Genomic DNA, 25191 nt, shown 5'->3' with positions numbered 1-25191 from the left:
CACCCTGGATGGGGAAGACAGAGCCCCAGCCCGGATCCTGGGAGCCGGGGGAGCCCAGAGAGAGGGTCTTGCTTGCCAAGGGACCTGCTTTTGCATTTCCATCTGGGTCTGAGTTTGGTTCATGTCCTAGGAATTCAAGTCCCCTCAGATGAAGAGTTGACTCATTAGAAAAGACCCTGATGCTGGGAAAGACGGAAGGCAGGAGGAGAAGGGAACAATAGGGGAAGAGATGGTTGGATGGCATCACCGACTCGATGGACATGAGTTTGGCACGCTCCGGGAGATGGCAGAGGACAGGGAGGCCTGGCGTGCTGCAGTCCATGGGGTCACAGAGAGTCGGACACGGCTGAGCAACGAGCGACAGCAAGAGATGAAGCCACACCCCAGTGGAAGGAAGGCCCCTCGCTGAGGATTAGGGCGAGAACAGAAGAGGCGGTTCCCCCGGACGGCCCCTGCGACAGCATCTCAGAGAGGGGCGAGCGCCGTGCTGTAAGAGCCCTGTCTGAAGGGTTTGAGCTTTTGTCCTCCTTGGTTTGGGGAAAACAAGTAACTACTCTGGCTTCACTTTTTCAGCCCAAGGCAGGGCAGAGGGACACCATGGACCAAAGCCAAGCTGTGTCAACAGAATCTCCGCGGCAATCTCCTTTTAATCAATAAATATACACAGGCCCTTCTTTGCCCTTCACTAGTCCTCTGGACACCCCAAAGCACCATCTGGGCCTGATGACACACTGCTGTCACACAGGGCAGGGATGCAGGGACTCCTGGCCCATGGGGGGCTCACAGTCCCTGAGGCAGAAGAGGACAGCAGAGCTTTGGAGGCAGAGAAGCCTGGGTTGGAACCGCCGCTCTGTCTCTTTGCAGGCCTGGGTTGGTTAGTTCTTTTCAGAGCCTTGGTTTCCTTGTTACACCCACACCTCAAAGAGGCACCATCAGGAAAAAAGGAAACTCACGAGAAGGTTCCTGTGCTGGCAGGTGGGCACCTGCAGCGACTCCTGCCAGTGCAGTTCTAACAGAGACAAAAAAGCCTGGGCTGTTGGCAGGTGAACTGCCAGCATTCCTGACAACACTTCTTATCAGCAGGAACTTCCCGTGGACAGTGAGCAGGTGCAGGCTTTCCCAACCCGACTTTCACAGGTCCAACCTTGGTAAAATAAATAAACAACTCAAAATAATCTTTTACGGTTGCATTGGTGTAAAGAAGCTGGATTCATTATTTAATATTTGCACTTTCTTCTGATTTGAAAAGAAATTAAAATGAAAATACTTTTGTAACCCAGGCACTGCATGTCAGGGAGAGGTCAGGCCCTGCGCAGGGAATGCCTGGCTGGATACGGGATGCTCAGACAAGATCTCTTCCCTTCAAGCCCGCAGCCTCACATCTCCACTCCCACCAACCACTCTTGCATGTGAGCACCAACATTCTACCCAGCAGGACCCCTTGACCTTGGTCTGAGCCACTCCCCAGCCTATAGCAGAGATTTCATGGGTGTCTGTCAAAACCCTGAGCAACTCTGGGGTAGGTGCTGCCTGCTCCCGTATGACTCCTCCTAAGTGCCACTGTCTGTGACTCCCCAGCAACGAAACGTGGGGAATGTGATAAAAACGTTTCACACAGTCTCAAGAACTTGCTCAGCAGCTCTCGGTCAACACTGACGTCCTCTCTCGCAGCTGCGTCATTCAGGTGCGCGTGTTCTGTCCGGCTGCACAGGCAGACATCATTTGTCTTTTCTCCAGTGAGCTCATCATGTTGTTCTTTACACCCTCTCCCCTGCTCCAGACCTGGCTCAGAGCCCGGCACATAGTAGGTACTCAATGCAAAGCTGCAGAGCTGAATGAAAACTCTCCATGTCCCCCTGCGTTCTCAGTTGCTTGTTGCAAAATAACATTCTGAGCAGCTACTATTTTGGGAATGGGTTGTTTAGGGAGTGGAGCCCTGGCTGCTAGACACAGGAAGCAGGCAGAGGGCCTCCGGCATGATGGCTCCCTTCCTCCCTGTCCTAATCATTTGCTTGGTCATCGGTGGGATTAGACAACAGCAATTATCCCACATGGTCTATTCCCAGAATTCAAAGTTACTGGGGGAGAAAATACAATTGTGCTTTATCCAGTCATTAAAAAAAAACAACAACAAAATAAGAGCAGTGGATTTCAAACCGCCTTTCAGACTTGATGAAAAGAAAAACAAACTTGAGTATTAGCTTCAAATTGTGCTGACAACACACTTCCGGATCCTTTTGTCCTCCTCCAGGCTCTTTTCAGAATTTTTCAACAATTCCTATTGATCCCTGCGTGGTTCTCATGCTGACCATTTATGGCCCCTCTGCAGAGCAGGGAACGGTTCTGCTGGCCTCAGAGGCCCCTGCGGGGAGGTGGGGGGTGTGAAGTCCGGCCCCCACCCTCCAGAGGAGTGGCCACCGCGGCCCGTGCAGCACCTCTCCCCCCGTAGCTGATCAGCCAGGCTGAAACACACTCCAAAGTGGCCCAATCACCCTGCTCCTTTAGGACCTAGAAGCAACACGAGAGCCCATATGCCAGAGGCCCAAGTTGTATGGTGGGGAGATGAGCCCAGAGAGGGAGGGAGCTTGGCCTGGGTCACACAGCAGACTGGTGGCTGAGAAGCCATGAGAAGCCAGGTCTCCTGGCTCTGGGGTCTGGGGTCGGGAGAAAGCACTGGGAAGCATTCATGGGACTCCCTTAATATGCCAGCCGCCCACAGAGGGCCTCTCACCATGCCCTCACCCTCTCAATCCACAAAGAACACCTTTTAGACCCCAAGGGGCCATAGTCTCGGAGAAGGCAGTGGCACCCCACTCCAGCACTCTTGCCTGGAAAATCCCATGGGCGGAGGAGCCTGGTAGGCTGTAGTCCATGGGGTCGCTAAGAGTCAGACACGACTGAGCGGCTTCACTTTCACTTTTCACTTTCACGCATTGGAGAAGGAAACTGCCACTCCAGTGTTCTTGCCTGGAGGACCCCAGGGACGGGGGAGCCTGGTGGGCTGCCGTCTGTGGGGTCGCACAGAGTCGGACACGACTGATGCGACTCAGCAGCAGCAGCAGGGCCGTAGTCTTGCTCCACCTCCCCTTTGAGGTCTTTGCACATGTGTTTCTGTTCCCATGATCCCGCTCTTATGCTCCTTTCATGCTTCAGGCCTCAGCAGAGGCCACGTCCCCTCCCCACTCAGGAAATCTTTCTGAAGCCCATACCTCCAAGGATAAGTTAAGGAGCCCTTGGTATGAGCTTATACCTCACGGCACTCATATTGCCTTAACTGAAACTGCAGGTTCATGCGTACATCTCCCCGCTAGCCTGGGACATCCATGTGGGTGTCCATCTTGCTCCCTGGTACTTGCCCTGTGTCTAGAGCAGGGTCTAGTGGCACATAGTGGCACAGAATGATCACTGGCAGATAAAGAAATGGTCTCCTGTGATCCAGGAAGGTGTCATCATCCCCATTCCACAGAATAGAAAGCTGAGTTCAGAAAGGAAACGCTCCAGTTACCCAGTGAGTAAGTGGAAGAGCTGGGGTTTGGACAACTCAAGTCTCCTGACTCCAAAGTCAGCATTTTCTCTATGAAGACCCATTTCCAAGCCCAGTAACCGAACTAGAGAAATTTCAGTTCGTACCACCTTGGCTCGTGTGTCATAGCCAAGTGGGCTGGGAAGTAGAGAGGCCACCCATGGTGCTGGGGAGACAGGGTGGGAGCGGGCAGTGAAGGAAGCCACTGCTGACCGTTCGTTGCGCTGCAAGGAGGCACTTGAGGCAAGCTGGCCCGAGAGCCTCGATCTGCCGGTAAGTCCAGACAGGAGGGGCAGGGGCCAGCTCCAGACCAGGGCTGAGCCAGCAGCACAGGGCGGCTCTGCTTTGGGGAGCACAGGCCCAGGAAGCTGAGGCTTTGAACGTGGGGTGTGGTGGGATCTTGCTTCAGAGGGAGGCAGCATTCAGCAGGAGGCTAATACTAAGCACACTGAGGAGAGCAAGCACTAGTGAGGATCGTAGAACCAGAACCTCACACACAGCTGGCAGACTGCTGGCTTATCCTCTCTGGAAAGCCGGCAGCATTCAACTAAAGCTCAACGTATGAACACAGAAGGACCCAGCAATTCAAACCCTGGGTAGATCTCAACATAGATGACTGCTTGTTTCCACCAAAAGCACATATCAAAGGGTTCACTAACTTCAAATACTCTTCATAGCAATGTAAACGGTGCAGCCACTGTGGAAAACAGTAGCAGTTCCTCAAAAATTTGCACATACAGTTACCATATGACTCAGCAATTCCATTCCTGGGCACATACCAAAAGAAATAAAAACCAACATTTCATACACGAAAACTTATACATGAATGTTCATAGCAGCATCATTCATAACAGCCAAAGAAAAGCAGACACAATCCAAACATCCCCCGACAGCTAAATGGATAAATCAAATGTGGCATGCCCATACAGTGGAATATTACTTGCCAATAAGAAGGGATAAAGTACTGATATCTGCTACCATGTGGATGAACCTTGAAACATGCTTAGTGAAAAAAGCTATTCACAAAAGGCCAGTTTTGTATGGTTCCTTTTATAGGAAGTGTTCAAAATAGACAAATCTGGGGACTTCCCTGGTGGTCCAGTGGCTAAGACTCCATGGTCTAAATTCAAGGGGCCCAGGTTCAATACCTGGTCAGGGAACTAGATCCCACATACCACAACTAACAGTTCGCACGCTGCAACTAAAGATCCTGAAGGCTGCAACTCAGACCGGTGCGGCCAAATGAATAAATAAATATTAAGCAATAAAAAAAGAATAGACTAATCTATAAAGGGATAGAAAGCAGATTAGTGGTGGCTTAGGGCTGTTGGGGAGGGAGGGTTGGTGAGAAATGGTGAGTGACAGCTAACGGGTGCAGAGTTTCCTCGTGGAACAGTGAAAATGTTTAAAAACTAATTGTACTGATAATTGCAAATATAATCAATCACTAAATTTTCAACAAACAAATAAACAAAAAGTGTTTATAGCAGCTTTCCCATAATTACCAAATACTGGGAACAAAGATGTCCAGGAACAGTAGAATGGGAAAACTTGCAAAAGAATGAACCCTTCATGATACAATGATGAGTGAAAGAAAGTAAACCACAGAAGTACATACAGTGTGATATGAACTTATTTCTTTTTGGCTGCACCTTGAGGTATGTGGGATCCTAGTTCCCTGACCAGGGATGGAACCTGCCCCGCCTCCATTGGAAGCATGGAGCCTGGACTCCGCTTCCACTGGATCACCAGGGAAGTCCATGATAGGAACTTTTAAAGCAGACAAAACAAATCTAAGGTGATAGGAATCAGAACAGTGGTGGCCCTTGGGGACCGCGGACCAGGAAGTATCTGGGGGAACATTCTAGGGATAACAGAAATGCTCTCTGTCTTGATCTGTGGGGGTGGTTACAGGAGTGTATCTACATGTAAAACTCACTGGACTGCGCGCTTAAGATTTGGGCGTTTTATTCTAGCTTACAAGTTACATCTCAATTTTTAAAAAGTATTTAATTAAAAAGATAATGGCTCAAGTCACAGGACCAGGGTTCAAGTCCTGGCTGTCAGGCCTTCCCGAGAGTCCCTGTCCCGCTGTGGCTCTTTCCCCATCTTTAGACACTGGACCAGATGGTTTCAAAGACTCCAGCTGGCACGGACAGTCTGAGATTCTGTGAATTCACATACCTATTTGTCACTGAGTTTGCTGGGAAATTTGGCAAGTGCTCGCCATCAATGTGGTGCAAAGAAAAGAAGGCTGGCTGTCTGCTGTGGGCTCTGCCTTGTTTCCAAGGAAGGGAAGGTCTTTGGAAATTAGGCAGGAACACGTCACCCCCAGGAGGGAATGTCAGTTTCAATATGAATCATCTTATGCATCGCCAGTAACTTCCTCTGGGAATAGCTACCCTGACTCACTCCTCCCCAACAGGAGCAAGACTTGCCACTAAAATTTCAGATTTCAAGAGAATCGGTATATCCCAAATAGCTTCTCCGAGGCAAAAAAAAAAAAAAAAGCAATCAGCCTAGTAACCAACCAAGAGTCACAGAGAGGACACTGAGAGCCCAGGGTGCAAACCTCTTTGTCCTAAAGCAGAGACGGGGCCCAGAGGAGGTCGCCGGCTCACTTGGCTGCTGGCGCCAGGGCTGGGACAGGGACCCAAAGCTCTGAGCCTTGAGTTTTCTTTTTACAACAACCTGCTGCTATATTTTCTAAAGAAATAAATTATGCTCTGTGCTGGTGGGAAGCCTTTTAAATGAAAAGAAAAAGAAAACAGCCAAGATGCATCTTAATTAGAAACTGCTTGGGGGAAAAAAACAAAATCTTTGCGGGGAGGAGGGTGCAGAGCAGCGGGCTCTGAATGGTCAGCTGCCCAAGAGCCTGAAAGTCTAGCGGGCTGATACAGAGGTAAGCCTGTTGCTTTGCTAACCACCCAGGTGGACATTCTGGTCTTTAGAAGGTGGCCAGGGAACTGTGGATCTGTCATTTGAGGCCACAGGGAGGCCACCATGGGGGGCAGAACCTGACCAGCAGTTGCCAGTCCTATCTGTCCTTCACACGCGTGGGGTACATACTTTCACCCTATTTCCCTCTTTGCACTAAAGGCCATTTGCCAGTGACCACCGCTTCTAATCCATTTCCTCTGAGCTTTGACAGCCTCTGGCTTCCGGATGGAACAGCCTGGGCTCCTCAGACACGTGACTACCGGGAAGGTCTGTTTGCTGCCCTGAAGCCTGACCCAGTCTACCCAAGGAATTGCGACATCATCACCTCCGCTGAGGCTGATGACAGTTCTTTCTCAAAACAAACTCCAAGCTTGGGTCAGGAATGTGCACCAAGGCAGGCCAAAATCACGGAGCGGCATGGCCTGACATCAATTTTCCAAGAACTAAGGACACGTGGTGTTTTGTTTTGTTTTTCAGAAAAACAAAACAAAACAAAATCCAAACCTCTGAAAAACAAAACCTGTAAGAGTGGATATGGCATTTTCAACCAGATAAGTCCAAGTGCCCTGGTACTTGACGAGACAGGAGACAGGAAAAGGACTGGGAAGGGTTATCAGCACTTGGGGAAGAAAAATCTACTGTTTCATGAGGAGTTGCTAAGTGCAGGCTCTGTATTGGGGGGACCAAGGCCTGCTTGGCCCCCTTTTACAGGTGAGTAAACTGAGGTTCAGAGAACTCTCTCTTGTCCGGTTTAAATCAGCAAGTAAACCTGAACCAGGGATTTGAGCCTGGGCACATCTCCAAAGTCAAAACTGCTGCCACCCAGAAACAGACTCAGAGACCCATGGAAACAATGTGGAGATCCGTGGAAAATGGGGAAATGACTGATTTCCCCAAACAGTCTGCAAAGCGTGCAGTTCCCCTGGCAGCCATGCTGCAGTGTGTGAGTGTGTGAGTGTGTGTGTGTGTGTGTGTGTGTGTGTGTGAAAGACTGTGAACCTTTTGTGGAAGGCACTGCTAAGTCACACGCCACAGCACTACTGTAAAAATGACACCTTGGGGCCTGGATTGATTCCCTCTTCAACATCATATTTGCTCCATTTACAAGGCAAAGATGATTTTTCCCCCCTTCTCTGCCAAGGCCAAACATTCCCGGGCTGTGCTGTGTTCATTTTAGCTCTTGACTCACCCAAGGCCATAAATCATCCCTCGAAATGGGGATCTGGTTGGGCACTTCTATCAGGGATTCAGCAGGTAGAGGCAAAATCCAATCCGGGGCTCTCACGGTCACCCGGGGCCGGCTCAGAGATTCTGGCCACACAAGCACCTCTATCCTCCAAAGGGAAGATGCCCGAGATCAGAGCCGCTGACTAAGCAGGACTGCTGCTCTTTCAGGGTCAGCCTGCTGACTCCTAATGCACTTTGTGATGGGGGAGGTCAAGGCAGCTGCAGAAGATGCGAGCACAGCAGGGCCAGGAAGAACGGCTTCAGGGAAAACAGGGCAGGCAGAGACTGCAGGGGGCAATTCCTTCATTCGACAATATTTATCGAGAGCCTACTGTGTGCCACGCACTGCTGTTTTCCTTGGGATGTAATTATTCTCACGATTACTTTACAATAGACACAATAATAACAGCAGTAGCTTACCGTTAATGGTGCATATGGGCAGGTTTTCCACACATCAACTTTTACCTAATCCTCGCCACTGCTAGGTGAAGTAGGTATTATCCTCATGGTACAGATGGAGAAACTGAGGTGCAGAGAGTTTAAGAATCTGGCCCAAGGTCACATGACTAGTAAGTGGCAGATCTGGGATTCAAACTCAGGCTGGCATGGTTCTCAAATCTATGATTCATCAAATCCATCATGCTGACAGCCAATGGTGTGTTTTGCAAGTAGGTGTTTTTAGACTGTTGGGCAGAGATAAAATATTTGCCTATGGTGGTAGAAAAGAGGGAAATCTTAATGTTTTTCCCAGGCCCTGTATGGTCAACTGATGTCTAATAAGTCATGATGCCTTCGGATGGGTGGCTGCAGACCCTGGCCTGAAATACAGGTCTTTCTGAGCTTCCCTGAGGGCAGTGGAGCAGAAGAAGCAACACCACCCACCTGGAGACCATCCCCTGGCTCTGCTCCCTTCTCTACAGATGCTCATGTGGTCACTGGGAGACAGGGCAGTGTTGCTGGTTTGTGGACTGGGCTTTGGAATCTGATGGAGCTGTGATCAAGTCTCTGCTTGATTACTGTATGACTAAGCAAGTCCTGAAACTTTTCAGGCCTCAGTTTCCTCATCTGTGAAATGGGGATAAGTGGATAATTCATATCGTAGCAGAGCTGTGAGGAGGACATGAGAGAAAGCAGCTATGGTGCCAGGTGTAATATATGTACAGGAAGCAGGTGGGCTCTTGGCCCCTAAATCATACACCTCCTAAGAGACAATTTACTCTTGCTAGAGTTCTGAGAAAGTCCAGCTCCTGGTCATGATCTGCCCAGAACCTCAGGCCTTGCTTTGTCAACTGGGCTAATCTCAGAGTGGGTGGTGCAAAGAGCACAGGGCTGGGACTTCGGCCTCCAGAGTTCAAATTCCAGGCCTACAGTCAGCATGCTGTGTCACCCTGGGCAAGTGCCTTCCCTGCTCAGGGCTTGGTTTCCCCACGTCTGAGATGAAGGAGTTGGACTTGTCATCAAAAGGCCTCTCTGGTGGGGACCTCCCCAGACTCTGTATCCAGTACTGATTTCCCCCACTGCTGAGGGAGAATGAAGGTTTTACGATGGCTCTTCTTGGGAGGATTAATGCTAAGTGCTTCAAGGCTGGCAGCTGGCACTGAGTGCAAGGTCTCATTTCTCTCTTGGAAGCCCTTCTGCTAGCAGGAGGCCAATTTATTCCACAGCCTTGAACCCTAACCTTCCCTTGACTTTTCCCTGTTAAAAATTTCACTGTAAGCTGTTTAAATGAAAGGGTGAGAGGTACACTGCCTACCAGTGGCCTGCCCACTCATGATCTGCCATGAGCACTTGAGGGCTGCAGGGAACAGTGCAAGAGGGATCAGGGCTGGGAAAGCCTTGGAGTCCTCATGTGGGTCCCTGAGCCCAAGACACTTGGTCACAGCCCAGTCAAAGTGGGAGAAGCGCACACTGTCCTACGGGTCTTACATCATCCTCAGAGTGGCTGAACTGAAGGATGCTTCCTATGTGCCAGCTGTGGATACAAGCACTTCTCACGTATTAACTCATTCAGTTCTCAAAACAATCCTGTGAGTCGACATGACTGTCCCCACTTCATAGCTGGAAACTGAGGCCCAGAAAGGTTAAGAAACTTGCCTAAGGTCACACAGCTGAGAAGTGGCAGGGTAGCAAGCAAGCCCAAGCTGTCTGGTTAGAGTCCGTGCTCTTCAGCTGACTTCTTTAATATTGCCCCAGGTTCTAGCAGCAGCCCCTTTTACAGGTAAGGAGGCTGGGCCTCTGAGTACTGAGCGAGCTGCTATACTTTATAGCATCCCCAGCAGCGGCTTTATGGTAGGCTCCTCTACACTCCCCTCCTCAAATATGTTCTTCCAGTGGCGGGCTCACCTCTGTGACTTCACAGTGATGAGAGCATCGCCACTGCGTGTCGGTTGTGCCCGTGAGGAACAGGCCGCGTCCTCCCTGCTGGCAGCTAGTGGTCTTGAGGGCATTTTCTGGCAGAATCTGCAGAGCAGGACTGTGGTGAATTGAAAGCCACTTTAACACTCAATTGTTCAGGACACAAAAGCTAGCTTGAGAGGTGCCTCACCCAGAGGTCTGACTCTCCAAGTGAGAACAGATTCAGGAAGCGACACGCGGGCGGCAGGGAGGAGAGATTCAGTTAGGTGAACCGCCCCGTGCGGAGCCCAGGCTTCGTGTCCAATGTCCTGGCTGCAGCCCCTGTAAATCCTGCAGAGCCAGGCACTGGCATGAACCCGTCACTCCTCCCCGTATGCAACTCTCCTGGTCCTGCAGGCCTGGGGAGGAGGGTGTCAGAGCCCACGCCAGACCAGTACGTACCAGCATGCAGCTCAGGGACCCCGAACATCCACCCAGCTGGGCAGAACAGGGTGGGGATGGCTGACAGCTGACCACGCCCTGCAGGGCTCAGCTTCCAGTGAGGTGACTGATGACAGAGGCTGCCAGAGCCCAGGAACGATGCCACCCATGAGCCCGTATGAGCCCAGCAAAAGCAGCAGTGGTGTGACAAGCAGCTTAATTCAGGCCAGTTCATCTCCCACCTTCTAGAATAGTCTGGCTTCCAAGTCCCTCGCGGGTCCATCCCAAACTAGAACCTCCTCCAGGCTCCTCAAATGCCCCAAAACCCTCCTCCTCCGGGGGTGTTCCCATAAGCCTCTGTACCATCAGATCCATTCGCGGCAATGATAAGCATGACTACCACCTATTAAGACAGTTCTGTCGGGAAGCCCTGGGCTGGGCTGCGGTAATGTTTTCCTTTTGTTTTGTTTTTTTTTTAAAGATGTATTTATTTACTTTTTGGGGGGGTGGTTGTGCTGGGTCTTCGTTGCTGCACACAGGCTTAGGTGTGTGGGCTTCAGTAGCTGGGGCTCACGGGCTCTACAGTGTGGCCTCAGTAGGCACGTGGGCTTAGTTGCTCCGTGGCGTGTGGGATTTTCTCAGACCAGGGATCGAACCCATGTCCCCTACATTGGCAGGAAGACTCTTAACCACTGGACCACCGGGGAAGCCCCTGGGATAATGTTTTCATTAGTTCCACTTTAGAGAAAACTCAGGCTCAGGGAGAAATGCCTTGCCCAGGGTGACTCAGAGAGGAAGTAGTCAACTTGCTGGGCTCCAGGGGCCCAGAACCACAAGCCAGAGAAGGACTGTTGGTCCCCTCTAGTTGTCCCTCATTCTGAGAGCACCTAGATGACCCCAAAGGGGCCCCAGTGTACCTCTTGGCAGAGCTGTACCATTTACCCCTGTGTGCCCAGCAGTTAGCGCCAGACGTGGCGTTAAACAAGCAGCTACTGAGTGAAAGGACAAGAAACCAAGGCTAGTTTCTCCTTGCCCAGTGCCTGGGGCCTCGCATGTCCTCTTTCCCCAGGAGACAGCCGCCCAATGCGGCTCAACTGCTGGCTGCAGAAGGCAGGCCTCGCTTCACGCCAGGACTGCCGCGGGCATGGGGTGACGGGGGTGCCCAGGGCCTTGCCAAGGCTGCTCATGGGAGACAGAGGGCCTCAGCACCCCCGTGGGCTCACCTGGGCAACTGCCAACCACATGTATTACAGTGGAGATCTTAAATCACTCCTATATACCTGGCCCTTTGTTCAGGGTGTTCCTGCACCCTCTCATAGCAACTCGAGTGTGAAAGATGAATGAACAGGAGCCCAGAGAGGTCAAGTGACTTGGACTTGGGCACACAGATAGCTCAGGGCAGAGTGAGGACTTGCACCCAGGTCTCCTGGTTCAAGATCCAGGTTTCTCTGCATCATTCCAGGCTGCCCTCTCTCCCTCAGGCTCCATGATGGGAAAGGGGTTGGAGGGTTGAGATGTACATCACAGGCCCTGAGGGATTTCATAAAATGGGACATGGTTCAGCCCAGTTCCTCCCAGTATGGTCCCCAGTGGGTGCCCCCTCTGTCCCCATGAGTGGTCACAGCAGTAGCTAAGCCCACGCTCTGCAGTTTCAGAAATCAACAGCCTCCTGTCCACCTCCACCAATTTCCTGAATATTTGCACCCCGTGCAGAGAGGAAAGGATTACCTCCCTCGACGACACTAGTAACCAAAGCTCTAACAACTCTGATGAGAGCCACACTGGCCATCTTTCCCCAGGGCTGATGTGGGTACTGGGGAAGGTCCATGATCTGGGCAGGGAAGGCAGTGAGCCTCCAAAACTGGAATCCACACATTTCATATTTGGGGTTAAAGAAACATCTGCCTTCCTCCTTCCAACTCAGAAGTCCTCTCTCCAACTCAGGAGTCCTCTCTCCAAACCTGTCCTAAGACAACATTTTGTGCACAAAGATGGTAACAATGTGCTATTTCTACTGGTGAAAAATTGGAAAGAACATTTGTCCAACATCAGTGGAATGGTTAAATGAATTATGGCACGTCAAAGCAATAATTGTATTTAATAAAAATATTCTTTTTTTTTTTCGGTCATACCACATGGCATGCAGGATGTCTTAGTTGCCTCACCAGAGATCAAACCTGTGCCCCCTGCCACGGCAGAGTCTTAACCACTGGACCACCAGAGAAGTCTCCCCATTAGAAATATTCTTTATGAAAAACTTTACATGAGTTAAGGAAACACATGAGGTAGCATTAAGTTAAAAAAAGAAGGAACATAATATTATATCGGGGAGAGGGAAGAGAATACTGAAGAAAAGATTGAAAGGAAAGAAGCCACAGCATGTTAAAAAGCAGAGACATTACTTTGCTGACAAAGGACCATTTAGTCAAAGCTATGGTTTTTCCAGGAGTCATGAATGGATGTGAGAGTTGGACAATAAAGAAGGCTGAGCGCCGAAGAATTGATGCTTTTGAACTGTGGTGTTGGAGAAGACTCTTGAGAGTCCCTTGGACTACAAGGAGATCCAACCAGTCCATCCTAAAGGAAATCAATCCTGAATATTCATTGGAAGGACATGCTGAAGGTGAAGCTCCAATACTTTGGCCATCTGATGTGAAGAGCTGACTCATTAGAAAAGACCCTGATGCTGGGAAAGACTAAAGGCAGGAGGAAGGGGATGACAGAAGATGAGGTGGTTGGATGGCATCACTGACTCGATGGACATCAGTTTGTGCAAGCTCTGGGAGTTGGTGATGGACAGAGAGGCCTGGCATGCTGCAGTCCACGGGGTTGCAAAGAGTCGGACACGGCTGAGCAACTGAACAACAACAAAGCCAAGATGTCCACAGAGGCTGCATCTATGTGGCAGAATGAGTTATTTTTTGCCAGCGTTACACTTTTGATACTTTCTCTATCCCCTACATACCTATCATAATTAGGGGAAAAAAGCAAGATTCACCCAAATCACACCCTCCTACTCAAGGGACGTGAACTGTCTGAACAGCCTGAAGGGTCAGGATGCTGCCTGGGGTAGATCCTGCCTGAGTCTCTTTTCACATAACACAAATACGCATGGGAGGCTTTTCTTTGTAAACCTGCTTCTGGAATTTTTCTGGAGAATTTCATCTGACTTAGGTCTTTGGTTCTCGGTGTCAGGAGTCTGTGCTTCTGAGGAGTGGGAAATACAGGTGAGGAGTCTCTGTCTCCAGCCCCGCTCTGCCCAAATAGCTCCTGTCTCTCAGGGAAGAAGAAAGCCCGGTGCCTCCAGCATCTTCTCACGTGAAAGGCCAGCAGAGAAGGGAGCTGGCGGTTTGTCCAGGAATTACATTTGGAACCTGAAGCCGTGCCGGCAATGAGGCACTCTGCAGACTCTCCAGCTGAGAGGGGCTTTCGAGGCTCTGGGTGAGGAGGATCTTGTGGCAGCAAAGGGCAGAGAGGTCGGGCAGTGAGGCTGCAGGTCAAAGTCAAGCTGCCAACACGCAGCAGCACCCGTGGGGCTCCCTAATGTGACTGTGTGTTCACCAAGCCAGCCGGCGACAGACATGCCCCCAAGACCCCCAAACCAGTGTGCGTGCCCAGTTTATCAGAGGCGTGTCTGGTTTCTCTAGGCCAACATCCCAGATCATTTTATAGCCTCTTGAAGGAGCGGATGTAAACCCCATCCTGTGTCCTTCAGACCTGCCTGCCTTCTCTGTGGAAACACCTGTCCATCACTCACTGTCCCCACTCACATTTCCAAATCTGTCTGCTCTGAAAATTAACAACAGGTGCATAGAAAGAAGAGTGTGAGGTGAGGGAGAAGCATGTGGGTTTCCCTCAAACCTAGAAGGCTCAGCAACCTAGACAACCCCAAAGGGAACTCACACTTAGGAGCCTCCAAGTCTGGAGAAAGAGGGACACCACTCAGGAGGCAAAAAATGCCAACAATGAAACTGTCCCTGAGCAGGGCTACTGCTCGGCCCCCAGGGGCAGGGGTTCTCCCGAGGTCAGCTCACCGAACATGTTGCCCTCGTAGCCGTCTCTCGTGAGGGGCCGGAGCTCGTTTTTCCCCATCGCGTAGCGCTTGTAGCTCTGCCAGGCGAACCGCATCATCTGTAAGAAGAGCAGAAGCAGAGGCTGAGCGTGGAGAGTCGCGGCGGCACGGGCTGGCCGCACGGCCTCGCCTCCTGCAGCGGGATCTGAAACCACACGGCGAAAACAATCTTCCGCACTGAAGAAGACAACTTCCTCTCACCGCCATTTTCATAGTCACACCTGGAAGACCATTCTCCTCAGACCACCCCACGCATCCTGCGTCTACCCACGGACTCCGCAGAGATGACACAAACGATACTAAGTACCTTCTGGCCAACCGGATGTGAGTGCCACCCTGGAAAGACACCTCCTCCGTGAAGCCTTCTTGGACTTAAAGTGACCCTTTGAAGGGAAGGAAATGAAACTTCCAGGGGGATGTCTGTTAGAATCTAATAGAACCATCCCCTGTGGGAGGAATTAACTCCCGTTTTGTAGATAAGGAGACAGGTCAAGACAGGAGGTAACCTGCCTGGGGTTACCCAGTGAGTCAGTGAGAATGCCAGGACCTGAGCGCATGCCCTCTGGCCCCAAGTCTTAAGTCTGTTCCCTGAAGTCACTGCAGGAGTCTCCTTGAACTCCTCCAACACTTGGCTTGGCTGTCCCAGGCCTCTGAGCACCCCAGCGGGTCACTGTTAGTTTTCGCTTCACTGGCTCTGGACCATGAACTCTTGAAAGCCATTAAACTATACTTTGTTTGCCTCAGTTTCCCCAAAGCACCCTGCACAGGTCTTGGCAAAGAGTGTCTGTCAGCTCTGTCTCCCAGTGCGTGCGTAAGTTCTTATTGTGCTAAGTCACTTCAGTCATGACCGACTCTCTGCGACCCTGTGAACTGTAGCCCGCCAGGCTCCTCTGCCCGTGGGATTTTCCAGGCAAGAATGCTGGAGTGGGTTGCCATGCCTGTCTCCGGGGGATCTTCCTGACCCAGGGATCCAATCTGCATCTCCTACACCTCCCGCATTGGCAGGCGGGTTCTTCACCATGAACACCATCGTTAGGTGAATTATGTCAGCCCCTTGGGAGCATCACAGAAGCAACCTTGTCCCCTAACTGCGCTTAGCACTGGAGGCTGGAGGGACGCAAGGTGACAATCTGTCCCCAGCCCTGCTACCCCACCCCTCCCCGGGTCTGCCTTTTGCTTTTGATGGCAGGCTGAAGGAGGGGGACAGCTGAGCAGGGCTCTGGGGTGACCACAGGGTTGAGGAAGGGGCCAGGCCAGGCAGTGGAGGCACTCCTGAGGGACAGGGAGGTGGGAGGCAGCCTGGGCTAGTGGAAGGAACTCAGGCTTCCAGGCCAGGGAGGCTTGGCTTCTAATTCTCTCTCTGCCACTATCTCTTGGATTTTGGCAAGCGACTTAAAGTCTCTAAGCCTCAGCTGCCTCATCTCTGAGATGGGAATAACAAGGCCTGCTCTGCCACAATCCTGAAAGGTTTAAATGAAAGCAAGTAGCTGGAAATGCCCAGTTTTCGACCTGACACAGCAAGTGATCAATAAACACAAGTCCTCCTTCCTCCTCAGCCTGTAAAATACCAATTGGCTTCTCCAAGCCTTATCCATCCACCCCTCCTCGCATCCACCTTATTAGTTCTCAGACTTGGACTGCATCCGCGTCACCTGGGGAGCTTGTTAAAACAGGCTGTTGGGCCCCATCCTTGAGTTTCTGATCCAGCAGGTCTGGGGTGGAACCTGAGGTTTTTGGCTAAGAGACTCCCCCCGGTCCATGGGCCACACCTGAGAACCACTGGTCTACTGTGTGTTTATGTCTACTTCTCAGCTCACTTCCAGACACTGTCTGGCACCCTTCTGCTTTTTCCCTTCGGTCTCCCGGCCCACCTTCCAGCTTCGGCTCTGTCTTTCTGGACAATGCTCCCTGCACTCTCCATGCTCTGCCACTCCTAGTGCCAAGCCATGTCTTCCAGGCACACCTAGACAGTAGCTACCGCCATGCTCACCACTGGGGCCCAAACACACAGACCCAGAGGGCAGGCCTGCCAGGGCTATGACCTGCGCTCTCCATGAAATCACGATACTAGCATAATCTAGTATTCTCTCTCCACTTCAGGGATGCTGAAACTGAGGCTCCGAGACGGAAGGTGGGCAGGGAGGCACAGTCAGCAGGACTGGTGGTGTGCAGCCCTGTCAAGTCCCAGGCCGGCAAATCCCACCTCCGGGCTTGGCCTGCTCTGTGGCTTCCCCTGAGACACACACGTGAATGTCATGGTAACGCATGCCAAGCACTTGGCACCGGCTCTGGGTCCTGGTTCCATTCCTCTGTTATTTTCTACTTATCTTGAATTGGCAATAAGGGAAACTAATTGCTGGGTAAGAGCGCTTAAGGGAGACCAGCCTCCTCCCTCACGCTCTCTTATTCTGGGGGGAGGCCCTCAGTTAAGTCGTGGGGGAGGTGGCTGGGTAGGGGAGCAGCAGGAGGCTGTTCCAACATAGATGGCAGTAGCAGGAGTGAGGCGAGGACCAAGCTCCGCCCCAAGCCCCGCCTACTAGAGAGAGAGGGAAGTGGGTGTGCAGGAGTAATTAAGAGGACCATAGGTTTCCACGTGTTCTCAAAGGAGCTGTCACTGCAGGGACGTGGGGATGTTTGGATCATGGCCCGTTCTCACAGTCCTCCCCATCAATGGAGGGGAAGGAAGGCACACACAATCCCTGCGTCACTGGGACAGGATTCGGAAGGCAAACAGAGCTGCTCGGTCACACACACATGTGCCGAAGGACACATAGACCCTTGAAAGCTCAGCCTAGTGTCTGCACCTTGGGTTGCCAGCCCAGGCACTGGATGAGCAGGGGTGACGGGAAAGCTCACAGCCAGGCAGTCTTTACTTCTCTTCCACACCCGCCCTAACCTACCAGGTGGCCTGTCCTGTGCTTGCCGCAGTTTGGGGTGCTGTCATTATGCGATTGCTCCCCAGTCCCCTTCCTCCACTTCCAGCTGCTCATCTTTCAAGTCTCAGTGGAAATTTGAAAGGGGATGTGTCTTCTGAGTAACAGAAGGGCTCAGGAGAAGGCGAGTGTCTCAAGGGGGGCTTCTGGGTGCACGCTGCGCTTCGTCGCTCAGTCGTGTCCGATTCTTTGCGACCACATGGACTGCAGCCCGTGCAGGCTCCTCTGTCCATGGCGATTCTCCAGGCAAGAATACTGGAGTGGGTTGCCATGCCCTCCTCCAGGGGATCTTCCCAGCCCAGGGATCGAACCTAGGTCTCCCACACTGCAGGTGGATTCTTTACCAAATGAGCGACCAGGGAAGCCCCAAGGGGAGCTTCACGGGCACCCAAATGTCCTGATGGACAAGTAGGACTGTGAGGACACCAGAGGATAACCCTGGAACTGGTGCTGTGTGCCCTGGGCAACCCCTGGGCTTGGCTTTAAAGATGGACGGTCCCTGGCTGTCAGTTTAGGCAGTTCTAAGGCCTGAAAGGTGACCTGGCCACCTCTTGCCCCATGCAAACTCCTTAATAAAAGGCTAAGTAATCTCTCTTTGAACACTGTGAGTAATGGGGTGCTCACCATCTTACCAGGCAGCTCATTCAACTGCGGAATTTCACAAAGTTCTTAATCAATCCAAATCTGCTTTTCCCTGCAGGCCATGTGGAAGACAGCTCATACGCTCCCACCACAGATCTTCATGCAGGAGGAGCCAACTCTCAAGCCACTGTAGGCTGCCTACTGGCCACGGAACAGACCAGCTCCTTCAACAGTTCCCCTGATGGCAGAGCTCTGAATCCCCTGAAACTGCAGGAACAGATCATAACATTCTTCCAGGGTGCCCATTTGTAAAGGTTGGTTTTTGGTAACAAACAGAAACCAAAGTGCAAACTCTCCCTGGTCCAGATGTGGACCAGACTTTGTGAGTGTGGATTTGCCATTTGTCTGTAATAACTGCATGTCATTGGACTCTGCATACCATTCCATGCTGTCAGGATCTTTCTGGAACCAGATCTTATCATTCAATGTGCGTGTGTCTGCCTGTTTTGGGTATTTTGCCTGCTTTGATGGCTCTGCCATCTGCATCTCCCCCAAGTTTTGGACAGAAATATTCAATGGCTGGGCTGAACAGAGAATCAGGGGAACAGCAGCAGGGGCCCTTCACCTGACTCCAGCCTTGCTCTCTGAGTGTCATCTGTCAACACAGGAGGAATCTGCCAGACAATCAGTCCAAGCTCCATGTCTCCATTTTGTGTACAAAGATATTGTAAAGGACAGGGCCGAAACACAAAAAACACTCTGTAGACTGGTATGATCTGCTCTTAGAGAACCCATTTTGGCCCCTATGGGTCCTCCTTTTTTGGTTCTAAATGCTTGCAACTCACAAACTTAAAAACCTATCAGTTCCACTAGGATGGCTGTAATCAACAAGATGGACAATAACAAGTGTTGACCAGGCTGTGAAAAAATCGGAACCCTCATCAATTGCTGGTGGAAATGAAAATGGCTGCAACTGCTTTGGAAAACAGTTTAGCATAAAAGGTAAACACAGAGTATCATGTGACCTCGCGATTGCCCTCCTCACTGCAGACCTGCAGGGAGCAGAGTTGACACAGCAGGCCTGAGACTTCTATCCCTAGAAAGGCCCTGCTTGCACATCTGGCCTTTGGCTGGTGTCTGGGAACTTGAGTTCAGTGAGTGTTCTCACCATTCTCTGATGGGGAAGGGTGGTTTACTGCACCCGGGCGGCACAAACAATGTGGTGTGTGCTGAACACCCATTTTCCTTCTGGGAGTCTGGAATTTTGGTGCATGTTAGGTGGGGTGTTCTTCCATGACCAGCCCCTAATAAAACTTCAGGCATCAAGTCTCTAATGAGCTTCCCTGGTGAACAGCGTCTCACACCAGTCGTCCCAATTCAGTGCTGGACAAATGAAGTGTGTTCTGTTTGGCTCCACCCAGAGAGCACGCTTGCAAGCTGAGCCTGGTTTCCTTCTGGGCTCCCCTCATGCATGTTTCCTCTTTGCCGATTTTGCTTTGTGTCCTTTCAGTGCAGTAAATCAGCCAGAGGTGGGACTATGTGCCAGGTCCTCGGAGCCATCCTGGTGAATCACTGCAAGTAGCCATGGTATTGGGAACCCTTACGCATACCCTAGAAAATTAAAGACATATGTCCACACAGAAAGTTGTACACGAAAGTGCATAGCACCACTATCTGTAATAACTCCAAAGTGCAAACAACCCAAATGTCCATTGACTGATGAACGAATCAACAAAATATGCTGTTGTTTAGTCACTCAGCTGTGTCTGACTCTTGGCGACCCATGGACTGCAGCATGCCAGGCTTCCCTGCCCATCACCAATTCCCGGAGCTTGCTCAAACTCACATCCATCGAGTCAGTGATGCCATCCAACCATCTCATCCTCTGTCGTCCCCTTATCCTCCTGCCTTCAATCTTGCCCAGCAACAAGGTCTTTTCTAATGAGTCAGTTCTTCACATCAGGTGGCCAGTACTGGAGTTTCAGCTTCAGCATCAGTCCTTCCAATGAATATTCAGGACTGATTTCCTTTAGGACTGACTGGTTTGATCTCCTTGCAGTCCAATGGACTCTCAAGAGTCTTCTCCAACAACAAAGTTCAAAAGCATCAATTCTTTGGCACCAGCCTTCATTATGGTCCAACTCTCACATCCATACATGACCACTGGAAAAACCATAGCCTTGACTAGATAGACCTTTGTCAGCAAAGTAATGTCTTTGCTTTTCAATATGCTGTCTAGGTTGGTCATAGCTTTTCTTCCAAGGAGCAAGTGTCTTTTAATTTCAGGGCTGCAGTCACCATCTGCAGTGATTTTGGAGCCCAGAAAAATAAAGTCTGCCACTGTTTCCACTGCTTCTTCATCTATTTGCCATGAACTGATGGGACCGGATGCCATGATCTTAGTTTTTTGAATGCTGAGTTTTAAGTCAGCTTTTTCACTCTCCTCTTTCACCTTCTTCAAGAGGCTCTTTGACTGATGAATGAATCCATAAAATATGTAAATAGATATTATGCAATGGAATATTATTTGGCCATAAAAAGGGAGGCAGTGCTGATGCCTGCTCCAGCATGGATGAACCTTGGAAACACTGTATTGAGTGGAAAAAGCCAGATAAAAAAGGCTGCACAGATTTTATTTATATGAAATATCCAGGATAGGCAAGTTCATGCCAACAGAAACTAGACTAATGGTTAGATGGACCGGGGAAAAGGGCATGGAGAATGATTAGTAATGGGGATGGGGTCTTTCGGGGGTGATGAAATGTTTTAAAATTGATTGTGATAATGACTGTACAACTCTGGGAATACACTAAAATCCACTGGATTTTACACTTTAAAATGGTGGATTTTATTATATGTGAGTTATAACTCAATAAAGCTGTTATTAATATATAATTTTTAAAACTATTAATGTGGACAAACAGATGTCACATGCCATTTAATATGCCATTTCAGTGGTAATCTTGCCCAAAATGCAAACCTGAACTGAATCATGAGGAAAGATCAGACAAACTCAAATTGAGGGACAACTTACAACATAGAGGGCTGCCTGGTGGTGTAGCGGTAAAGAATCTGTCTGCCAAGCAAGAGATGCAGGTTCGATTCCTGGACTGAGAAGACACCCTGGAGGAGGAAATGACAATCCATTCCAGCATTCTTGGTTGGGAAATCCCACTGACAGAAGGAGCCTGGCAGGCTACAGTCCATGGGGTTGTAAGAGTTGGACATGACTTAGTGACTAAACCGCCACCACCACTACAACATAAATGGCCTTTACTCTTCAAAACCATCAAGGTCATGAAGAAAAGACAAGACTGAGGAATTGTTCCAGCTAAAGGAGACTAAAGTGACATGAACTAAATGCAATGTGTGATCTTGGATGTGATGCTGGAGCAGAAATAACAACTACTATTATTATTACCATCATCACTACTATAAAAGACAACTGTCAAGATAATTGACAAAATGTGAATGATACAATCAGACAGTACTGTATCAATGCTAATTTTCTGGTTTTACTGTGGTTATGGAGAAAAGTAGAGTGAACCTTTTGGAGATACACAGTTAAGTATTTAGGAGTAAGGGGCATTATGCTTGCAACTTATTCCCAAATAGTTCTGAAACCTGCATGCACACGCACATGTGTGTGTGTGTGTGTGTGTGTGTGTGTGTGTGTGTGTGTGTGTGTAGAGAGAGAGAGTACACACAAAGTGAGCATGGTAAAACACTAACATTATGCTGAAGCTGAAGCTCCAATACTTTGGTCACCTGACACGAAGAACTGACTCATTGGAAAAGACCCTCATGCTGGGAAAGATTGAAGGCAGGAGGAGAAGTGGATGACAGAGGATGAGATGGTTGATGACATCAATGACTCGATGGACAAGAGTCTGAGTAAGCTCCAGGAGTTGGTGATGGACAGGGAAGCCTGGGGTGCTGCATTCCATGGGGTCTCAAAGAGTTGGACACGACTGAGAGACTAAATTGAACTGAACTGAACTCAAAGGAATCTGGGTGAAGGATAAATATGAATCTTTGTAGTATTTTTTGCAACTTTTCTAAAAGTCTGAAATTTTTTCCAATAACTTTATTTTTTATCTTTTGGCCACACTGTGTAGCATGCAGGATCTTAGTTCCCTGACCAGGGATCAAACCCATGCTCCCTGCAATGGAAACATAGTCTTAACCACTGGACCACCAAAGAGGTTCCTGATGTTCTTTCTGAAAAATATTGGGGAACTTTGCAGGATGTTGATGTCATTTTCAAAGAATAGCAAGGAGAGATAAGAAAGCCTTCCTCAGTGATCAATGCAAAGAAATAGAGGAAAACAATAGAATGGGGAAGACTAGAGATCTCTTCAAGAAAATTAGAGATACCAAGGGAATATTTCATGCAAAGATGGGCTCAATAAAGGACAAAAATGGCATGGACCTAACAGAAGCAGAAGATATTAAGAAGAGGTGGCAAGAATACACAGAAGAACTGTACAAAAAGGATCTTCACGACCCGGATAATCATGATGGTGTGGTCACTCACCTAGAGCCAGACATCCTGGAATGTGAAGTCAAGTGGGCCTTAGAAAGCATCACTACAAACAAAGCTAGTGGAGGTGATGGAATTCCAGTTGAGCTATTTCAAATACTGAAAGATAATGCTGTGAAAGTGCTGCACTCAATATGACAGCAAATTTGGAAAACTCAGCAGTGGCCATAGGACTGGAAAAGGTCAGTTTTCATTCCAATCCCAAAGAAAGGCAATGCCAAAGAATACTCAAACTACTGCACAACTGCACTCATCTCACACGCTAGTAAAGTAATGCTTAAAATTCTCCAAGCCAGGCTTCAGCAATATGTGAACCATGAATTTCCAGATGTTCAAGCTGGTTTTAGAAAAGGCAGAGGAACCAGAGATCAAATTGCCAACGTCTGTTGGATCATCGACAAACCAAGAGAGTTCCAGAAAAACACCTATTTCTGCTTTATTGACTATGCCAAAGCCTTTGACTGTGTGGATCACAATAAACTGTGGAAAATTCTGAAAGAGATGGGAATACCAGATCACCTGACCTGCCTCTTGAGAAATCTGTATGCAGGTCAGGAAGGAACAGTTAGAACTGGACATGGAACAACAGACTGGTTCCAAATAGGAAAAGGAGTACGTCAAGGCTGTATGTTGTCACCCTGCTTATTTAACTTATATGCAGACTACATCATGAGAAACACTGGGCTGGAGGAAGCACAAGCTGGAATCAAGATTGTCGGGAGAAATATCAATAACCTCAGACATGCAGATGACACTACCTTTGCGGCAGAAAGTGAAGAAGAACTAAAAAGCTTCTTGATGAAAGAGGAGAGTGAAAAAGTTAGCTTAAAGCTCAACATTCAGAAAACTAAGATCATGGCATCTGGTCTCATCACTTCATGGCAGATAGATGGGGAAACAGTGGAAACAGTGGCTGACTTTAGTTTTTTGGGCTCCAAAATCACTGCAGATGGTGACTGCTGCCATGAAATTAGAAGACGCTAACTCCTTGGAAGGAAAGTTATGACCAACCTAGACAGTATATTGAAAAGCAGAGACATTACTTTGTCAATAAAGGTCCGTCTAGTCAAGGCTATGGTTTATCCAGTGGTCATGTATGGATGTGAGAGTTGGGACTATAAAGAAAGCTGAGCACTGAAGAATTGATGCTTTTGAACTGTGGTGTTGGAGAAGACTCTTTAGAGTCCCTTGGACTGCAAGGAGATCCAACCAGTCCATCCTAAAGGAGATCAGTCCTGAGTGTTCATTGGAAGGACTGATGCTGAAGCTGAAACTCCAATACTTTGGCCACTTGATGTGAAGAGCTGACTCATTTGAAAAGATCCTGATGTTGGGAAAGATTGAGGGCAGGAGGAGAAGGGGATGACAGAGGATGAGATGGTTGGATGATATCACCGACTTGATGGACATGGGTTTGGGTAGACTCCGGGAGTTGGTGATGGACAGGGAGGCCTGGCATGCTGTGGTTCATGGGGTCACAAAGAGTTGGACACGACTGAGCAACTGAACTGAACTGAACTGATGTCATTTTCACCCAAATATATACATTACAGAATTCTGTTTTCCTCCACTTCTATAAATTATGATAAAATGTTGTTGCCAGTATCCTGTGGCTCCTCTTACCCCTCGGTTCCTCAAAAGCCCTGCTGGGCTTTCACATCCCCTTGACCAAGCCTGGCCCATCTATGCTGGTCAGAAGATGAACAAATGAGGAACCCATAATTTTGGTTTCTCTTTTTATCATTATCTTACTATATTCAAACGAGGTGCCCATCCTTACTCTATTCTTCCTGCTCCAAAGCTAAACTAAAATGCACCTTTTGTGGTGCAAAGCATTTTCCTAAAAGTTCCAGGTCAGTTTGGGCTCAGCAACCCCATGCCCTTTTCTCACATCTCTGGGTCACTCCTTTCACTTGAGCTCAGTTCTGTGCCCCGTACTTCCTTCTTCCACCTACATCCTTTCCAATAGTTTAAAACACAAGGTTGATCTAGCTATCTATCTAACTACCTATCTACCTACCTACCTATCTTTTCATGAAACTAAGCTACGCAAGCTCATTGCAGAAAAGTAGAGAGAAAGAAAACAATCACCCATCACTTAAACATTATAACCACTATTCCCATTGGGTGGTCTTTCTTTTCACTCTTCTTCATTCATCTTTGCTTTTTCCCATGATGGTGACATAAACGTCTTCCATTTTATTACAAAACCTTTGTAAACATCATTTTATCTAGCTATATAATAGTCTGGCGAGTAGGTTCAGCATCAGTTACTTAACCTTCCTCCCATACAGTTGGACATGGCAGTGTTTTCTACTTTGGGGCTATTGTAAATAACACCTTCATGGACATCTTTGTACATACTCCTTTCTCTATATTTCAGGTAAATTCCTTAGGACAGAGCCTCTAAGAAATTACCAGGAAAAAATAAAAACTTATTAATAAGCACATTCTCTTTTAAAGATTAAACTCAGACAGCTTGTTTTACCTGCCACTAGGCAAAACTTCATGAACAGGAATATGAAAGTCACTCAGTTGTGTCCAACTCTTTGCAACCCCATGGACTGTTATACAGTCCATGGAATTCTCCAGGCCA

The 25191-nt window shown here is 49.1% G+C and overlaps 1 protein-coding gene across 1 annotated transcript in view; it reads right to left on the bottom strand.

Annotated features, from left to right (window-relative positions):
* MAN1C1 (mannosidase alpha class 1C member 1) overlaps positions 1–25191 on the bottom strand; it is a 147731-nt gene that overhangs the window by 71371 nt on the left and 51169 nt on the right. The window contains exon 2 of the mRNA XM_018056080.1: positions 14500–14596. Coding sequence (XP_017911569.1) covers positions 14500–14596 — 97 coding nt within the window. The remainder of the gene's footprint in view (positions 1–14499; positions 14597–25191) is intronic.

Source organism: Capra hircus, chromosome 2 (assembly GCF_001704415.2).
Source record: "Capra hircus breed San Clemente chromosome 2, ASM170441v1, whole genome shotgun sequence".
In the NCBI taxonomy this organism is placed as follows: Eukaryota; Metazoa; Chordata; class Mammalia; order Artiodactyla; family Bovidae; genus Capra; species Capra hircus.
Note: the sequence above shows the minus strand (reverse complement) of the source record. Positions and strands in the feature narration are given on the sequence as shown.